Source organism: Podarcis vaucheri (genome assembly GCF_965113315.1).
Source record: "Podarcis vaucheri genome assembly, chromosome: 16".
NCBI classification, from domain to species: Eukaryota; Metazoa; Chordata; class Lepidosauria; order Squamata; family Lacertidae; genus Podarcis; species Podarcis vaucheri.
Genome location: NC_138754.1, coordinates 10,884,874 through 10,897,432, shown reverse-complemented (window position 1 = coordinate 10,897,432; position 12,559 = coordinate 10,884,874). Strand labels below are relative to the sequence as shown.

Here is a 12,559-nt window from a genome sequence, read left to right as displayed (position 1 = left end):
ATTACCAGGTGATGGGAATCGCAGGTAGGGATAGCCCTGCTTGGGGGCTTCACATTTAGGCATCTTATTGGCCACTTGAGAGCACAGGATGTTGGTCTAGATCAGGGGTCAGCAACCTTGTTTCAGCTGTGGGCCAATCTACCATCCCTCAGACCATGTGGTGGGCCGGATTATTTTTTTTGGGGGGGGGGATGAACGAATTCCTATACCCCACACATAACCCAGAGATGCATTTTAAATAAAAGCACACATTCTACTCATGTAAAAACACGCTGATTCCCAGACCGTCCGTGGGACGGATTTAGAAGGCAATCTGGCCCACGGGCTTTAGGTTGCCTACCCCTGGTCTAGACGGGCCATTGGCCTGATCCACCTGGGCTCTTACGTGCATTGTTTTGTAACGCTTTTCAGCTTTGGCCCTCATAATAGACTGACCTGCTGGCAATTGGGCTAATGCTTTTTATGCAAACCTCCTTTCAAATGATTGAAGAGAGGTGATTTGGCAGAAAATGCAGAAGTCCCTGCTATGAAGACCTTCAATCACAGATGGCGATCTAGCTGTCCCAACTGCCCATCATCCTTGACCCACTGCCTGGGTTGGCTGAGACTGATTAGAGTTGGAGTCCAGGGACATCTAGAGGACAGCAGGTTTCTCCACCCCCACCCCCTTTTCTGGAATATCTCAAGCCTTTACCTGCCCCTGTGTGGTTTTCAAGTTACAATCACTAAATATGGGTCAGGGTACTTGTGTCACCTGTTAAGCAAGCATTGAAAGGGTGAGGTTGGGAGCGTGGAGGTGAAAAACGTTTAAATTTAGCAAAACCTGTTAAAATGATCTTGAAAAGGCACTGCTATAAGTGCAAAAAGACGCGGTGGCGCTGTGGGTTAAACCACAGAGCCTAGGACTTGCCGATCAGAAGGTTGGCGGTTCGAATCCCCATGATGGGGTGAGCTCCCATTGCTCGGTCCCAGCTCCTGCCAACCTAGCAGTTCGAAAGCACGTCAGAGTGCAAGTAGATAAATAGGTATTGCTCTGGCAGGAAGGTAAACGGTGTTTCTGTGCGCTGCTCTGGTTCGCCAGAAGCGGCTTAGTCATGCTGTCCACATGACCTGGAAGCTGTACACCGGCTCCCTCGGCCAATAAACCGAGATGAGCGCCGCAACCCCAGAGTCGCTCACAACTGGAGCTAATGGTCAGGGGTCCCTTTACCTTTACCTTATAGTGCAAAAAGGATAGCCTTTCTCCTTGAGTGAAGGACTCCATGAAATACGTCATCTTGGGGGGTGGGGGAAGGGTTTGTTTCACCACCCTGTACAATTTCCCATCAGTGTGTTGCTTTATACCTTGCCGTTATGAACACTCCCTCACTCATTCAAATAGTAGTTTATTGCACTGGGGGCATAAAACGCAGTTACAGTCTCATTGCTTTTTCCTAGGCCAGGCATGGGGAACATGACCCCCAAATGGAAGTACTGTCAAATGGCTTCAATCTAGTGTCTCTGCCTAGAACTTTGTCATGGTTCTTTTTACCGCTGTGACAACAGCGTCCTGTCCGTAAATCCAAGGCCGTTTAATTCCAAGTAAATACGAGAGGTTTGCAGACACGCAGAGCAACCTTATAAATGTCTACCCGGAAGCAAGCCCTAAAGGCTAGCTTAGCTTTTGTTCCTCAGGGAGGTTTTGCATATCTTGCGTATGCATCAGGAAGGACGCGTTGGTAATACAGGCATGCGGACAACCGAAGAATGCAAATCCGCAGAGACAAAAATCCTCCCCTTTGCAATGCTGTGTCTTGACCGGCCAGCTGAACTTTCAGCAGCTGCTGCGCCTGCGCAGAAGGAACGCCGAGTACTAAGTTCGCACAGCTCTCCCGGCCAGAGCTCTATCCAGCGCATAGAGTCACGCACAGCCGAAACTTCCGGGATTCAATCGACATCGCTCACTGATCGTGATTCATTATCTATGGATGTGGAATGACCTCTTGCCTCTTGCCTAATTCCATTGTCTTCTGTTGTGCTCACCGCTTTGGGAATGTTTTTTTGTTGTTGTAAGCAATCCTGTGCATAGAATCATAGAGTTGGAAGAGACCACAAGGGCCATCGAGTCCAACCCCCCTGCCAAGCATGGTTGCCCCAAGTTCAGTTGAGCTCAATAGACGGACTTCCCTCTGAATTGACACATTCAGGATTTCACTGTGTACATAAACATATCCTCTCCATTTAGTATTGCGTTTATATCCCACTTTTCCTGAACTTTGTAGCTGAGAGGGGATTTGAACCCTGGTCTCTTCCGAGCCCTAGCCCAGGGCTGGATTCAGGTTTGATGAGGCCCTAAGCTACTGAAGGTAATGGGGCCCTTTATATGTCCAGCTGTGCTTTGTCAACAACAAATTGTCACTGTTTTTTTGTGTTGAATCTACATAGTAATTTATGGACCTGATAGGTATCTAAAGTCATTTGCACATAACAAAATATGTCGTGCTGCAAATCTGTTCCTCTTCAAGCAGGAATGGGGAAAATGTGCCCTTGAATACTGGCCCCCCCCCCCAGATGTTGGAGGTGTTGGACTACAACTCCCATCACCACAAGCCAGAAGAGTCAGTGGCCAGGAATGTTGGGAGTTGTAGTTTAACATCTGGGGAGCCAAGGTTGAGAAAGGCTGTTCTAGCCGATTCACTTTTTAAAAATAACAGTCAAACAAAACGCGTCCCCCGGGTTTCTTTGGGGTATATAAATTGAACTGGAGAAATGATCAAACAAATGTGATCTCCCTCAACCTCCCTCGCCTAATGTAATGTTGAACTACAGCTCCCACAATCCTTGACTGTTGGCCGTGCTTGCTGGGGGTGAGTGGAGCTGGAGTCCCAACGATATTTCCAAAATGGGGGCGGGGGGGGGGATAAAAATTGATGTTGTTGGACTCCATCAGGCAACAGTCACGAATGAGGGGAACTGGAGTCCAACAACATATGGAGGGCCCCAGGTTGGGGTAAGGCTGGACCTACAGGTTCAGGAAGGCTAAAATAAAGAAAAGGAGGCTGTTTACAAAAATCAACAACCAAAACCTACAGCTATGGGCACCGGTTTTGCTTATGGATTTATTCGCAAAAGAAGAATGCAATTGCGAGCCGGAAATAATCGAGGCTTTGATGGCGTTCCATCCTCTTTGGGCACCCCCCCCTCACACTGCGGGAGGAAGGGAGGCGACGAAAGAGGCGCTGCCCCTCCCCTTGCGACGCGTAGGGGGCGTGGCCACGAACGGCCCCTCCCATTCCCTCTGAGGCGGCGGTTGGAAGTCAGCCGAGCCGGCGCCATTTTGTTCCGAGGTGGGCGGGAAGGTGAGGAAGCGGCGAGGGCGGGGGATGCCTCTGCTGCCGCCGCTCTTGTCCACCGGAGAGGGCGTCTGAGGGGAGCCGTCCTCGGGCGGCTATCCGTACCATGGACCCGACTGGGCCGCGGGGGCCGACTGGCGGAGTCGGGGGGGCGCCGCCTCCTCCTCCGTTGCAGCCCCGGGAGTACAAGCTGGTGATGTTGGGCGCCGGGGGCGTCGGCAAAAGCGGTACGTTGAGGGGAGGCTTGAAAAGACTCACGTATGTAGGCCATTGAGGGACGGGGTGGGGCGCGGGAATGATACGAAGGGCGTGGGTTGTTTTTTTTTGGGGGGGTGGAAATAGGAGGAAGGGGCACCTTCGGAACTCTCTGCCTCATGATATGGGGACGAAACATACCTTCGCTGCTTGCTTAGTCCCCGGGCCCAATACTCTCTCGCTCACTAAGGTCTTTGGTAACTGGCTAGCCTCTTCCTTTCTTATTTATTTATTTACTAGCTCAGGCATGTATTGATTTATTTATGAAGTCTTTTTTATATACCGCTGCATCCTATCGCAGCGGTTTATAACAGCAGTGTCAAAGGTATAAAACCAAATCGTAAAATCATTGAAAGTTAGAAGCAAGAATATAAACTGAAAACGGACACCAGCAAACCATTGTGGAAGGATGTGCTCTGCATAGGCCTGGCGGCACAGAAAACTTTAGAAGTTGGCACAGATTTCGCCCGCTGATGGTGATGCTTGCTCCTTTGTTGGTGGTGCGGGTAGGGCTCACCCTTATTGTTGTTGTAATCAGCTTGTTAAGCTGTTCTTAAATACTGTGCTTTAATGTTGTAACGCGCCCTGGGATTACAACATCAAGGGTGGGAAATGAAAATAAAATAAAGAAAGAACCCTTCTAAACCACTTCTCAAGGCGATTTACACATAAAACAGTTAAAATAACAACAAGTACATTTAACACAAGACTAAAACCCTAACAGGTTTATTATGTTACTGGAACTATACAGTGTTGTATTTTTTTCTGGTTTTGTTCTTAACTGGTATGTTACCTCGTTAAATTGCTTTGAAATGTGTCCAATAATTAACAATAAAAGTATTATCTGGTAGGAAGGTCGCTGTAATGTTTTTATTAGCTTTTAAAATGTTATTTATAATGTGATGCATACTTATAGAGCAGGGGTCAGCAAACTTACCACGCCTCGGGCCGGTGTCTCCAGCATCGATCGTGTGGTGGGCCGGAGCACTTCCGGCTGGTGCACTTCCGGGTTGGAGAAGGTTAGGAAATTTGCACAAAATGAATGTAGGGGCAGCTGTGTTAGGTTCCTTACAGTCAAAACAAAAAGGAGTGTGAAGCAGGGAACTGAACTGGCATAGTTTCATCAGTGCAGTTCTTCTGTATGTATGTCTATTCAGAAGTAAGTTCATTGAGTTCAGTGGAACTTTCCATTGAATTCACTTACTCAATTCACTTAGGTTGCAAACTCATATTCAGGAAACTATATTCAGGAAACTGAATATAGGTGTGCAGCCTAAGAGACTCACCTATGAATTGGGAAGTCCCCCTCCTGAATCTTTCTTCTGCTGGATCAAGCATCAGTGGCCCATTTAGTCCAGCACCTTGTTCTCACAGTGCCCAGTCAGATGGCACTAGGAAGCCAATAATCAGGAAGTACAGAAGCCACTCTCTCTGTTGGTGGTTCCCAGCAACTGGGATTCAGAGGCTTTTTGCCTCTCAAGTGGCAACAGGAACAACATAACCATCCTGGCTAGAAGCTATTGACAGCTTTGGCATTTATGAATTTGTCTTATCCCCTTTCAAAGCAATTTTTGATGTTGCAGCTTACCCTGAGGCCTCCACGCGCCTCCACACGGATGTGCAGTTTTCCTCACTTCAATTCTGTACAGGGCAACTTCCCTCTTGTCTATTATGACTGGAGTGATTCTCATGTGGGACTCCCTGCCACAAGATGAGGGGACAAATATTCTCATGCTCTAGCGTGTAATATGAAAGTAGCTGTAATGATTCAATTGGTTTTTATCTACTACTTCTGTTTTATGTTATTACTGCTATTATCTATAAATCTGTTGAAGGACGCTACGCTCTGTTAGACAAATTTAAAAGGAATCAAGGTTGACTCACAGACTTTCATCCTAGAACTTGCTTTATTTTAGCGGTATTTGTTAGTTTTTTGAAAGCAACCTTGAAGTGCTTTCTGTAAGCAGGAAAATACTTTCCCCAAACCAACATGAAGGTACATTACGCAGTTAGAATATTGGTGCATCTTGCGCAATACTGTTTGCTCCTAACTGGGAGCGCCTCTCCAAGGCCCCTGATGGGACGATTTTTATAATGTATTTTTCTTACAGCATTTGCATACTCCTAAGTCTTATAGAGCTTTAATCGTCAAGGCCAGCCTTTTGAATGGTGCCTGGAAATGGATTGGGAGCTGTTGTAATGTTTCTCCCCTTAAAAAACCATGACAAATTATATTTAAAATGGCATGTCTGGTCACATTTGTGGCATGTCCTTTTTGAAATAAACTTAAGGCTTTGTGCAGAGTTATCCCAGTAGCACGTGCTACATCTTGTGATGATAGCCATTTCTGCCTTTTGTTCATTTTAATATATTTGTGCCTTTCAGCCATGACCATGCAGTTCATTAGTCATCGTTTCCCAGAAGACCATGACCCTACCATCGGTGAGTGTGTTCTTCTGCTTCCTCTTCCCACCAGTGGTGTGCTGACTGAAAAAGAAAGAAAAAAATCTGGGGCTGGTAGCAACCCCAAACCTGCAAAATGGGGAAGCCTTTCTAGTGTTGAGATTAAAAGTGTCTTTTAATTTCTGGACCTTTTCCCCCAGACAATATTAATGATAGTCACCTGTCTGTGATACTAGCTTTGATTGGTAGAAATGTTATCTCTCTTTTTTCTTTTCTTTTCTTTGTTTGTTTGTTTGTTTGATTGATTGATTTATATGCCACCCTATACCTGCAGGTCTCAGGGTGGTTTCCATTCCCCCCTCCCTTCAAAAAATAATGCTGCTAGGTGCATGAAACTTCCATTAGTCTTTGGCAACAGCACTCTGGTACCTGAGATTAATCTTTTAAGTGGAGAAGTTGAGAGTTGAACTTGGGTCTTTCTGCTTTACAAAGGCCAGGGCTCTGAAACGTGAGGAGCTTCCATGAGTACAGGAGGCTCTCTGCGTCAGCGGTTTACTCTCCCAACGCGGAGGAGCTCTGGGCATTCCTATTCTGAAGGCAGCAAGGGCAGCCTACTAGCTGGTAAATGGGCTATGGGCCCCAATGGTACACTGCAAAGTCGTGGGTGTGTAATTGAAAGCAGAATTTCATCGTAACTATTAATATATTAAGTATTTTTTCAAGAGGTACTTGTGAGCCACAGGTGGAAGTTCCCAGGTATTATTAGTCATTCACATCAGTGCCTGTATCAACTGGCAAAAAACAAACAAACCATGTTTGTGAGAGTTGTTTTTTAAAATAAAAACACAATAACATTTGAGGCAAACCATGAGCGTAACAATCACTTAAGCAGTAACTATGGGTCTCTGTTGTGAACACGTCTGAAGTTGTCCTTTGCTCATGAAGACATTGATATCTAGACCGTACTGAATGTTTGTATTTCTATTTCTTTTTCTTTCTCTTTCTCTAGAGGATGCTTACAAAATGCGAATAAGGATTGATGATGAACCTGCTAATCTGGACATTTTAGACACAGCAGGCCAGGTATATAATAACCACTGTACATTTTATATTTTGCTTTTACTCATTCAAAGCAGTTTACATACATTTACCTTACTGTGATCCTTAAAACAGTCCTCTATGGTGGGTCAGTATTATCCCCACATGGATGGCTGAGAGTGCTATCTGGCATCTTGTTCTATAAGTATTTTCATATACTGAAGACACACTACTTTACCCTTGCACTGCCAGCAGGGAACATTGATTTTATAGCACCTGTGTTGTAGGCACAGGACAGAAGCTGGTTTGCCCAATCCATTGTAACCCTGGGCATTTATTTATAAAATTACTTACAACAGTGCATACAATAAAACACCATAACCCAGTACAAAATGGTAAAGAGTTGCATAGGCCCCTGTTTACATAAGGTCTTCAGATGGTGATAGAAAACCATCTATTTGCCTGCATGTTGATAGTGAAGCACGCTTACAGACCTTTTGCTGAATGGACAGGCTTATGGTATTCCATAAAAATCCTGGAGCTGGAATATACTCTTGTTGTTTTACTTCCTAGGCAGAATTTACCGCCATGAGGGACCAATACATGAGGGCAGGCGAAGGGTTCATTATCTGTTACTCAATCACAGACCGCCGAAGCTTCCATGAAGTGCGTGAGTTCAAGCAGCTTATCTACCGTGTTCGGCGAACAGATGAGACTCCCGTGGTTCTCGTGGGGAACAAGTCTGATCTAGCTCGTCTCAGGCAGGTAAAGAATGCTTCAGAATTAATTCTTTGCTCAGTTCCTTTTCTTGTATGTTGGTGATTTCCAAACGGGATGATAGGAATTGAATCAGATCTTTGGATGTGCTCATATCGAAAGGGAGGCAAATAGCCTTCCCTTGAAGGTGAGGTTGTTGGTTAAAGAATTTCTAGCCAGTCTTTCAGGACACTTAGCTCTCACAATTTTGTTTTCAAATAGACATGGTAGTTGCATTCCCGCAAGCCCCAGGGATACCTTCAGATATGCTGTCTTGGTCCCTTCCCCCTTGTTCTTGCTGCTGAGTAAGTAGGTTGCTGCAAGAGGCAGGGAGTATGTTGAAAAACAAACATTGGGAACAATTGGGACTTCTCTCAAGATTGAAATAGGATTGGGAAAGTGCATGCAGATACCAAATGTGTAAGTAAGAAAGCAGAGCAGAAAATGCACATGCTAGGTGAGCATTGAAAGATGCGGAAAACAATAAAGCCATGCCACACAGCAGGTATGGAAGAAGTGTGCTAAAATAAAATTAAAAAGTGTATGTAATAGAATGTGATATGTAGCTTGCTACTTTGTTGAGGCTTCCAATAAAGAGGAGTGCCCAATAAAATTGCACATAAAGCCTTCCTTCCTTCCTTCCTTCCTTCCTTCCTTCCTTCCTTCCTTCCTTCCTTCCTAATCTTAGTTATTGGGAAATGGACATTCACATACTTTGAAGGACTTGGCAGAAGTTCAGGTGCTGGGAATGCCACCAAGAACAGACAGTGACCATGTTGAGATTCGTAGAGGGGAGAAAAGAGAACTTCTATAGCTATATATTCCCAATAATGTTTCATTGCACCAAAATCCAGTGCTTTCTGAGAGCTGCATGATTCCTACTGTAAAAAACCTTTAACATGAAAGCATGGCATTTCCTTTTAAATGTTTGAAAGATCAGGAAGAGCCTCTGCATAAAGCAGGAATGTCAGAAATATATAGCAAAAGATGGAGGTTGACGATGAGTACAGAGAGCGAGGCATGAAAGGACAGTATTACAGGAATTTTCAGGCTGTGTGAAGGAGTCTGTAAAAAGCAAATGTGGGCTTGGTTAGAAGAAATGGCCGCCTCTCCTGTTGCTGACCAGCATGTGCTTTTCTTGTTGCAAGGTCTCCAAGGAAGAAGGTTCAGCCTTGGCACGCGAGTTTGGCTGCCCTTTCTTTGAAACTTCAGCTGCCTTTCGCTACTATATCGATGATGTGTTTCACACTCTGGTTCGAGAAATCCGGAGGAAGGAGAAGGAAGCGGTCATGGCGCTGGGGAAGAAATCCAGGCCTCGGACGAGTGTGTGGAAGAGGTTGAAATCTCCCTTCCGGAAGAAGAAGAAGAATTCTGTGACATGAATCAAATATGTCTGTCAGCCAAATAACTGTGTGGTTTGCAGGAGAACCAAAGCAGTCCAGCAGCCCTTTGGAGCCTTGTGCTTGTTTCTGCTGACCGTGCCAACCGAGATACTTTTGTGTGTTCAAAACTGGATGGAGTGATTCGGCCCTGCCATCAAGAGTGCCGCGCTACATTGTGTGCTTTGAAAGTTTGTTTAATCTGTTTCTTCCTGGAGAAGACTTGGCAAAGAAAAGTAACAATTGATCCAGATGTCCATAAATCAGTTTTGCAAATAAGTGCAAAATGCATAGCCAACTACTCTGCCCGCATGTATTTTGTGCCTCGCAAGGTTGGCTTGTGCCAGTTGGTCTGATATTTTAAACAGTTGCCAACATTATAATACCTTTTGGATTTGGGTGTTGGCGTCTCAACAGCATTTCAGAGGGTTATAGTTCAGAAGCCTTGTTGCATAAGCTATTTTTTTTTACCCCTAGGAAGGTAGCAAAATGTACATGAATTTGATGAAGTTGATCTGTTGGGATTCATGGGCCACTCGTGTAGCAGGTTTGCTACAATTGGTTGCTTCAAGTGTGGGGGAGGAATGCTACAAGATTTGTGCCAAATCTTTATCCTTGTGTATTTTTCCACTAACTTGATTCGGGGTGGGGATGAGCAGATCAGTGTCTGTCAGCGAAGTTGTTGAAAACTTCAAAGCACAGGAGACGCCAAGAGTCCTTCAAGTATGCACGACTGTTGCACAAGTTTCTTCGCACGTGCAATTTTGACTGTTTCTGTAATAACTAACACTCCAGATGCATTGGTAGTCTCTCTTTTAAAAACTTTCCCCAGTGCCATATTCTTTTAGATTTTGCAGCAAATGTTACCCTATTTTCCCTTCCATGGGGGGTACTGGATTGTGCAGTATTAACTGCAGATAAACTTGCACCACTTTTCTGGGATTCTCGTGCCAGTCTCTGAAATTCATAGGAAGCTGCAGGCGAGAGCTTGCTTGCCAGGAAGTTTCCCTGTCTCCTTCTGAGGGGTGGTGGTGATCTGTGACCAGTGAAAAATAGAAAGGCGCTGCAGGAAGGGGTTGAAATGGGAATAGTGGTTGTTACTGGGAAGTCGGAGAGTGGTGGTGTCAAGTTGCTCTTGTGAAAGGGTGATTGTCGACGGACTGTTGGTTGGAAGACCCACTGACCCATGGCACAATCGGGTGGGTGGACACAGCAGCTGTCTTCGCTGTGAGAAATCCAAGGTCAGTCCAGTCCAGAAAGGATCTTTGGTAGCAAGGCTGGGAAAGACCCCCTCTACTACCTCCACTGATGGTAGCAGTGTGCTTCAGAATACGGTTGCTGGAAAACCCAGGAGAGGAGAGTGTCGTCGCTCCCAGGTCCTGCTTGGCCACCGTGAGAACATGATGCTCGACTAGCTGGTCTACTGACCTGATCCAGCAGGCTTTTTTATATCCTTATGCTGGGAACCTGGAGAGCCATTGCTACTCAAGAGTGGACAATTCTGGGCTAGGTAAAGGGATGGTCTGATTTGGTATAAGGCAGCTAACACATGCTTGTATCTCAGGCCTTAGTTCTAATCTAAAGCATCTGGGTCCATGGTTCATACCTCAGTGTTGACATCCTAGCAGGAAAGTGTTGTACGCGCACGGAGTTGTATTGGTGCTGATCGTAAAGTGAAAGATTTTGTACTGTGATTTTGGTGCAGGGGGAACACTTTGGAAGGAGCGCAGAGAGGGTTTATTCGAGACTCGAGCCTGTACTTGAAAATGTAGCAAACCCCATGGGGAAAGCCACACAATTTCTTGCCACTTCCTTGCATTATTTTTTTTCACACACCAGAAGAGCCGCGTGCCTTGGAGAGTTTAAACATTACCTGGTATTTTACAAATACATGGTTTTTAAAAACCACCAAGCCAATATCATATCGTTTGAGTGTCAAGAATAAGCAAATCCATCTTGAATTAAATTCCCAAGTGCCTTCAGGAAGTCATAGAGTGGGTCCTCTTTTAGCTGGTATCAAACCTGAATTTCTATCCCCGGGTTTCAGTTACTATACTACAAATGTGATCATTTTGCAAAATATTTTAAAAGGGAGGGGGGGTCAGATGATACAATTAGCCAGCTGGATACATCAGCCTTTTCTCAAACCTCCTGCCAAGTTTCTTTGCTTGATCTCCCTGGTCAGAGAATGACAGGAGAAAGAGTTAAAATCTTTCTGTTACTTTTTAGGAAATTAATCAAGCAATAATAAAATAGAGGCACTTCTTGGGTTCTTGAAGTATATTTTGTATTGCTCTTGAATTACCAAGTTGTACCAGTTGTAGTATTTTTAATATATAAATCTTATTTGCATTATGAATTCTACTGAGCAACTGGGTGTGTGTTTTTTGGAGGCGGGTGGAGTCACACATTCCATTTAGCAAGGAAGATTTCAAATGTATTTTATTGAGTATAACAATATATGTGTATTTATATTAGTAAATTAACTTAATGATCAATTCTGGATACTTTCCATAGCTACTAATTTAGAAACAGATCACACCTATATAATTTAATAAATTTTATTTAGTGTTGAATCAGATTCTTTTGGCACATGGTGGATAAATCACAGATTTTCTTAAAGGAAATTTTCATGTTCTCTTTAATACTCAAGTCAAAGTGACTTAAAATGAGATGGTTATAATTCAAAACCTGCAGTTTACTGTAGGAAGCAAAATAAAGAACAAATGGAGCTAAGAGACTTGCCGTTTGGGGAGAGTGAAAAGCTTTGTGCCTTAAATTTGTGTTTTTTCAGAATTCATTGTTACATTTTGTGCTAACTTGTGAACATGCCTGCTCCCCATTTTCCTTATCATAATTACATCTGAATAATAAGCACTTGGGGGGGGCGCAATTCATGATTTTTATGTTCCACGTACACTTTTGTACCTACAAGCTGAGAATTGCATTATAAAGAATTTGTTTTTGTTTTTAGTCTCTGCCTTGCTTTTTAAAAAAATGAATAACGAAGAAGTCTTTTGTTGGTGCCTGGAAATAAATGGTGCAGACGGGATGGGAAACGTATGCTATAAAGTGTAAGTTGGGCTTGTTATTAAGGAAATTTATTCAAAATCAACAGCAACAAATTTGAGATTTAAGCTCCACCAAGGCTGCAATCCTGTACCTACCATGTGGGAGTAATCTCGGTTAAACACAAAGGGACTTACTTTAGACTTGTACAGCAGGGTTGGGAAACCTCAGACCCAGAGGCCAAATGCGACCTTCCAGGTGTCTCTGTTTTGCCCTTTGAATGATCAGGCCATGCCCCTCAGCAGCCATGTATCACACCCTGAGTTTTCTCTGCCTGGCTGCAATGTGAACTCTGATCATACAGCTCTTGCTTGTCTGGATGGAAGA

At 44.4% G+C, this 12,559-nt stretch overlaps 1 protein-coding gene across 2 annotated transcripts; it reads left to right on the top strand.

The window, feature by feature from the left end:
* The first annotated feature begins 572 nt into the window (after positions 1–572).
* RIT1 (Ras like without CAAX 1) lies at positions 573–12,136 on the top strand. Of its 2 annotated transcripts, none has more exons than XM_082202573.1 (5): positions 573–648; positions 5,973–6,029; positions 7,000–7,073; positions 7,602–7,793; positions 8,933–12,136. In XM_082202573.1, exons 2-5 carry the CDS (start codon positions 5,975–5,977, stop codon positions 9,164–9,166), a joined length of 555 nt encoding a protein of 184 aa, XP_082058699.1. In that variant the 5' UTR covers positions 573–648; positions 5,973–5,974; the 3' UTR covers positions 9,167–12,136. The 2 variants fall into 2 exon arrangements, with proteins under 2 accessions (XP_082058699.1, XP_082058698.1); XM_082202572.1 differs by lacking the exon at positions 573–648 and adding an exon at positions 3,301–3,559.
* Positions 12,137–12,559: the final 423 nt, after the last annotated feature.

Excerpts from the sequence above, each read along its gene's own strand:
- RIT1 (XM_082202572.1), top strand. The coding sequence starts at position 3,439 with ATGGACCCGACTGGGCCGCGGGGGCCGACTGGCGGAGTCGGGGGGGCG. Across the intron at positions 7,074-7,601 it reads TTTTAGACACAGCAGGCCAG|GCAGAATTTACCGCCATGAG; the intron begins GTATATAATAAC and ends TTTACTTCCTAG. Across the intron at positions 7,794-8,932 it reads ATCTAGCTCGTCTCAGGCAG|GTCTCCAAGGAAGAAGGTTC; the intron begins GTAAAGAATGCT and ends TCTTGTTGCAAG.